A 7,026-nucleotide genomic window follows, 5' to 3' on the forward strand; every position below is an offset into this window, starting at 1 on the left:
GCCAACCCTGCTCCACTGATCTACTGGCTGAGTAGACTTCTATTCCAGAGATGGCCAACCCTGCTCCACTGATCTACTGGCTGAGTAGACTTCTATTCCAGAGGTGGCCAACCCTAGCTAGTTACTGGCTCAGTGAGACTTCTATTCCAAAGTGGCCTACCCTGCTAGCCATTGATCTAGCTGGCTGGCAGATTAGACTTCTATTCCAGAGGTGGCCAACTAGCTAGTTAGCAGCTCAGTGGTGTCTACAAAGTGGCCTACTGTAGCCAGCTAGCTAGTTAGCAGATTAGTGGAGTTAGCCTATAAAGTGGCCTACTGTAGCTAGCTAGCTAGTTAGCAGCTCAGTGGAGTCTACATAGAGGCCTACTGTAGCTAGCTACCTAGTTAGCAGCTCAGTGGAGTCTACATAGAGGCCTACTGTAGCCAGCTAGTTAATAATACACCGTTTAAAGATTTTTAAAAAATGTATTTAATTACTTAAATATGTTCTCCCACTGCTTCTGTTTTATGGGTCCTTAGAAACTAAATACTGGGCCATTTTCAAGATATTTTCAGTGGTAGCAAAGCGGCCGTGTGGACAGGATGACTCAAAAGGAAAAGGGGTTTGTCACCAGAGCGGTTTAGAACGTGACCTTTGACTTTACCAACGTAATTCACTTTCAATAAAATATCAATCGCAGACTTGTCAGCAACACGTGATAACTTGCGCTTGAAAAACTAGCAACAACACCAACTACCGGGACGGTAGTCAGGTGATTCACATAGCACCCAGCAGCCGTTCTACAGGTGGAATAGAAATGTAACATCTAATCAAAATCTGTTCGCTGTGTTTTTACACCAAATCTAAATTCTCCAGACGGTGGTATGGCAAAGTGAGACTAGAGTGTAGTGTGTGTGTGTGTCTGTCTGCCTGCCTGCGTATGTAGTTTGAGTTAATCTCCTCAACGCTGGGAATTCCCCTCTCCCCCACTCTTGGCCCCTCCCCCTTACGTTGGCGGACTTTGTTTCCTGTGGCGGTGACATCACAGGTCAGCCGTTGGGTCATGGGGTTGCGTTTCCTGTTTGGCACGGCAACATAACGGTTCACGGCCGTTCGTCCAATGGGGTCCGTTTTCGAACAGACTCTGACAAATTATTATTCATTTATAAAACAAGTTGGAATCTCATTTGGAGAAGAAGACAAACTGACTTTTACAATAAGACCAGACCAGAGCCCGTCAACTAAATGAAAGATGAATTGAAAGAAGAATAGTGGAAAGAGGAATAGTTTTGAAAGAGGAATAGTTTTGAGGAATAAGAAAGTTTAGTTTTGGAAAGAGGAAAGTTTTGAAGAGGAAGTTTTGAAAAGGGAATAGTTTTGAAAAGGAATAGTTTTGAAAAGAGAATAGTTTGGAAGAGGAATAGTTTTGAAAAGAGGAAAGAAGAGGAATAGTTTTGAAAAGAGGAATCGTTTTGAAAAGAGGAATAGTTTTGGAAAGTGGAATAGTTTTGGAAAGAGGAATAGTTTTGGAACGAGGGCTAGTTTTCTGTGTGGGGGGAAGGGAGGGGAAGGGGGGGTTGCTGTCTCTCTGTCTGGTTAATCCCTCTCTCTGTTTTCACACACACAGCTGTTTCCTGGGGTGGTGGATGTGAGCGAGGTTGTAATGTACCAGACTGAACTATCATACTAAATAACGTTGAACATCCTGTTTGGCTCAGTCGGTGTGGTGCATGTAAGACCAAAGGTCGTGGGTTTGATACAGCCTGGGGACACCTATTCATAAAATGGACCAATGACTTTGGATAAAAGTGTCTGCTGAACACATTAAGAAGCTGATCCTGGGTCTGTTTTAGTTTTGTTCCCTTCAGAGGCATTGGGAGATTGCTTCATAGAGCCCCTGGAACGCGTTCAGAAGCTGATCCTGGGTCTGTTTTAGTGTTGTTCCCTTCAGAGGAATTGGGAGATTGCTTCATAGAGCGCTTGGAACGCGTTCAGAAGCTGATCCTGGGTCTGTTTTAGGTGTTGTTCCCCTCTTAGAGGCAGAACACAGGGTCAACACACTTTTATCAGAAAACATTGCTCTCTTTCTTATTCCCTCTTTCTCCCTTTCTCTCCCCCTCTGTCCCTCTCTCTCTCTCTCCCCCCCCTCTGTCCCTCTCTCTCTCTCTCCCCCCCTCTGTCCCTCTCTCTCTCTCTCCCCCTCTGTCCCTCTCTCTCTCTCTCTCTCTTTCTGTCCCCCTCCCTCCCTCTTTCTCCCTCCTCTCTGTCTGTGTCAGGTTGAGTTTAATGATCAGTTTTGTTTGTTTGAACATTGTAGAGCATTCTAGAGGCCTCGGTGTCAGCCCACTGGACACACACTGGTTGAATCAACGTCGTTTCGCACTGGACACATACTGGTTGAATCAACGTCGTTTTCCCACATAATTTCAATGAAATTACATTGAACCAACTTGGAATAGACGTTGAATTGACGTCTTTGCCCAGTGGGAAGAGTGTTTGTTGTGGTTGAATTATATAGCAAATACTTTCAAAGCTGTCAGCCATGTTGTGTCTAATGGAAACAATGGAATAAAACGTTTAATTAAGTCAAAACGACTGTTGTCTCTTCCTGTTCACAGAGTGAGTCGGTGAAATACTTCCTGGATAACCTGGACCGGATTGGCCAGCCGGTGAGTGGGCGGAGCTTCTTTACCTTTAACATTTAATGTCAGAACCTCTGGCCACACCCCCCATCTGATAGTATTACTGACTATGTAATTACATTATTGTTGAATACTGTTGTTGTACATAAATACTGTACATAAATGACAAACAAAAACAATCAAAGAGCATGATAATATTACTGTTCTCCTCCTCTCTCTCCCTCTCTCCTCCATCCTTCCATCCCTCTCTCCTCCATCCTTCCATCCCTCTCTACTCCTCTCTCTCCTCTCTACTCCTCTCTCTCCTCTCTCCTCCATCCTTCCATCCCTCTCTCCTCCATCCCTCTCTCCTCCTCTCGCCTCCATCCTTCCATCCCTCTCTACTCCTCTCTCTCCTCTCTCCTCCATCCTTCCATCCCTCTCTCTCCTCCATCCCCTCTCTCTCCTCGCCTCTCCTCCATCTCTTCCATCCATCCCTCTCTCCTCCTCTCTCCTCCTCTCCTCTCTCTCCTCTCCCCTCTGCTCCTCTCTACTCCATCCCTCTCTCTCCATCCTTCCATCCCTATCTCCTCCTCTCTGCTCCCTCTGCCTCCTCCCCTCTCTCCTCCATCCTTCCATCCCTCTCTGCTCCTCTCTCTCCTCCCCTCTCTCCTCCATCCTTCCATCCCTCTCTCCTCCCTCTCTCTCCTCTGCTCCTCCCCCTCTCTCCTCCATCCTTCCATCCCTCTCTCCTCCATCCTTCCCTCCCCTCTCTCCTCCTCTCTGCTCCTCTCTACTCCTCCCTCTCTCCTCCATCCTTCCCTCCCTCTCTCCTCCTCTCTTCCCCTCCTCTCTCTCCTCCCCCCTCTCCTCCATCCTTCCATCCCTATCTCTCCTCTCTGCTCCTCTCTACTCCCTCCCCTCTCTCCTCCATCCTTCCATCCCTCTCTCCTCTCTCTCTGCTCCTCTCTACTCCTCCCCTCTCTCTCCTCCCATCCTTCCATCCCTCTCTCCTCCTCTCTCTGCTCCTCTCTACTCCTCCCTCTCTCCTCCATCCTTCCATCCCTCTCTCCTTCATCTTCATCCCTCTCTCTCCTCCTCTCCTCCTCCATCCCTTCCATCCCTCTCTCCTCCCTCCTCCTCTCCTCCCCTCTCTTCTCCATCCTTATCTCCTCCTCTCTGCTCCTCTCTACTCCTCCCCTCTCTCCTCCATCCTTCCATCCCTCTCCTCCTCTCTGCTCCTCTCTCTCCTCCCCTCCTCTCCTCCTCTCTGCTCCTCCCTCTCTCTTCATCCTTCCATCCCTCTCTCCTCCCCTCTCTGCTCTCTCCTCCTCCTTCCATCTCCCTCTCTCTCCTCCTCTCTGCTCCTCTCTCCCCTCTCTCCTCCATCCTTCCATCCCTCTCTCCCCTCCTCTCTGCTCCTCTCTCTACTCCCCTCTCTCCTCCATCCTTCCATCCCTTCCCTCCCTCTCTGCTCCTCCATCCTCCCCTCCCTCTCCTCCTCTCTGCTCCTCTCTACTCCTCCCCTCTCTCCTCCATCCTTCCATCCCTCTCTCCTCCCTCTCCTGCTCCTCTCTACTCCTCCCCTCTCTCCTCCATCCCCCTCCCATCCCTCTCTCCTCCTCTCTGCTCCTCTCTACCTCCCCTCTCCTCCATCCTTCCATCCCTCTCTCCTCCTCTCTGCTCCTCTCTCCTCCCTCCCCTCTCTCCTCCATCCTTCCATCCCTCTCTCCTCCTCTCTGCTCCTCTCTCTCCTCCCTCCTCTCCTCCCCCTCTGCTCCTCTCTACTCCTCCCCTCTCTCCTCCATCCTTCCATCCCTATCTCCTCCTCTCTGCTCCTCTCCCTCTCCCTCCCCTCTCTCCTCCATCCTTCCATCCCTCTCTCCTCCTCTCTGCTCAGAACTATATCCCTAGTCTCCAGGACATTCTGTCCTTCTCTCCTAGGAAGGCAACTAAGGAATCCTTCCATCCCTTTATCATCCATCCTTCCGTTTAAGATCCTGATGGGGGTCACTCCTCACTCTCTCAGAAATGGTTTCAGTGCTCTCCTCCTCTCTCCTCATCTATACTGTTCATGGTGTCCATCCATCATCCCTATCTCCTCCTCTCTGCGACGACAGACAGACAGACTCTCCTCCACTTCCCTCCCTCGACAGACTGACAGACAGACAGACGAATAGACTCTCAGACAGACAGACAGACACCCTAGACATGATGACAGATCCCACAGACCTCCACAGACAGACAGATCCTTCCATACACCCACCCACCAGACCTGAGTATATGACTCCTCCCTCTGTAGCTGGAGGTTTTGGGGTGAAATCACATCTTCAGTTTTAGAGTCCTCTCGGAAGGGAGACATTTCCTCACCTCCTCCCTCTCCATAGGTTCTGATGGAGGACCCTCCCCTCTCGGCTGGTCTCTGAGCCTGAACATCTTTCCTTCATCCTGAACATCCCTCTCTCCTCCTCTCTGTCCATCATCCTCTTCCTCAACAAGACTGACCTGCTGGTCCATCCTTCCATCCCTATCTGACATCACTAAGAAACACTTCCCAGAATGTTGTGAGACCCTCTCTGAGGCTGGAGGATGTCCATCCTAGGATTTCTCCTCCTCACAGGACCTACAGGTCTCCTCCCTAACACCTGGACCTTCCAGGTAGGATCTCCTCCACACTGGACCTACTCCTAGGATCTAACACACAGGACCTACAGGTAGGATCTAACACACTGGACCTCTCAGGTAGGGATCCTCCCCTCTCTGGGACCTACCTCTCTGCTCTCCCCACTGGACCTACAGGTAGATCTAACACACTGGACCTACAGGTAGGATCCTTCCATCCCTCGGACCTACAGGTAGAATCCTCCCCACACTCCTCCATCAGGTAGGATCTAACACACTGGACCTGCTAGATCACTCACCTCCCCTCCTCCTAGGATCTAACACACAGGACCTACAGGTAGGATCCTAACACACAGGGTAGGATCTAACTCCAGGACCTACAGGTCCTCCCCTCTCACAGGACCTACAGGTATGATCCCTAACACACTGGACCTACATCCTTCCACATACCTGACCAGGTACACAAACTCTCCTCCATCCAGGTACACAAACACACCTCTGACCAGGTAAACACACAAAACACCTGACCATCCTTCCATCACAAACACACCTGACCAGGTACAAACAATCACACCTGACCATCCTTCCACAAACACACACCTGACCAGGTCCTCACACAAACACACCTGACCAGGTAAACCCACAAACTCTCAAACTCTTCTCTGTCTCTGTCTCTGTCTCTCCAGGCGTTCCTGGTGCAATCGTTCAGTCCTTCCCTAACCGTGGGAAAAACCTCTGTTTCATCACTCCTCCCCGTGATCTCCATGTGAGAACATCCCTTTGTCCTCTCTCCTCCTGTTAAAGACACCATCTCTCAAAGAGATCCTTCCATCCCTATCTCCTCCTGACACACCTCTCTACTCACTCCCCACATTATCCACACATCACACACACCTCCTATATACACACACACAGACACACACATCTATATCCACACACATCCATATTATATACACACACACATTGTTATATATATACACACACCACACATATAGATTCAGACACACACACATTATCCTTCCATACACACACACACACACTAACATTATATATACACCCTCTCTCCTCCTCTCTCCTCCTCTAGGCCCCCTCCCCTGTGTTTGTAGATTTAGAACCACTAGAAGGAGGGTTGCTCCCTCTGAACTCAGTCCATGGTGGATGGACCAGACCATCCTTCCATTTTGGTCTTCTCTGGACCCTTGATGGACTGGATGTTAGAGTCACCTGCTCAGGAAGTTCTCCTGCAGTCCTTTCATCCCTCGGCTCATTTTCCATCAACTAGATCCCTTTCCTCCATTTTGACAGTTCTTGTGGATTTTAGAACTATATCCGTTCTAGAATCTGATCTGTTCTAGAATTGATCTCCTTCTAGAATGTATCTTCCTATGACCTGAGTACCACTCCACTGAGAAGCTCCTCAGGGCAGTCCTCTCGGAACTCTGACCTGTGGAATAGTCAATCCTTCAATCAGGGTCATTATCTGTGGAACCCTGGAGGTGAAAGGTCAAGAGGCCTCCAACCTGTGACCCTGGGGATCGAGTGGATTATGGGAACTGCAGTCTCAGGACGAGGAAGACTCTTCCATCCCTGACATCACTGATATGATGACCTCTCGGATCCTCCATTATCCTCCAGGAGACCAATCATAGGACTGAGAACTCTCCTCTAACTATCCTCCCCCTTGTCTCCAACTTCTTCCTCCATCTTCAGCCCTTCCTTCTGATTCTGTTACATGTAGGAGGACAGAGACACTAAATAGAGGAGTTCCAGTCCCTAGAAAGACAGAGACAGAGAGACTAAATG

The 7,026-nt window shown here is 49.6% G+C and overlaps 1 protein-coding gene across 1 annotated transcript in view; it reads left to right on the forward strand.

The window, feature by feature from the left end:
• Positions 1 to 5,993, forward strand: part of LOC135567348 (guanine nucleotide-binding protein subunit alpha-12-like) — a 28,906-nt gene extending 22,913 nt beyond the window's left edge. The window contains exons 2-4 of the mRNA XM_065014777.1: positions 2,599 to 2,649; positions 4,502 to 4,549; positions 5,910 to 5,993. Coding sequence (XP_064870849.1) covers positions 2,599 to 2,649; positions 4,502 to 4,549; positions 5,910 to 5,993 — 183 coding nt within the window. The remainder of the gene's footprint in view (positions 1 to 2,598; positions 2,650 to 4,501; positions 4,550 to 5,909) is intronic.
• Positions 5,994 to 7,026: the final 1,033 nt, after the last annotated feature.

The sequence above is a fragment of the Oncorhynchus nerka genome, unplaced genomic scaffold (assembly GCF_034236695.1).
Source record: "Oncorhynchus nerka isolate Pitt River unplaced genomic scaffold, Oner_Uvic_2.0 unplaced_scaffold_2121, whole genome shotgun sequence".
Lineage (NCBI taxonomy): Eukaryota > Metazoa > Chordata > Actinopteri > Salmoniformes > Salmonidae > Oncorhynchus > Oncorhynchus nerka.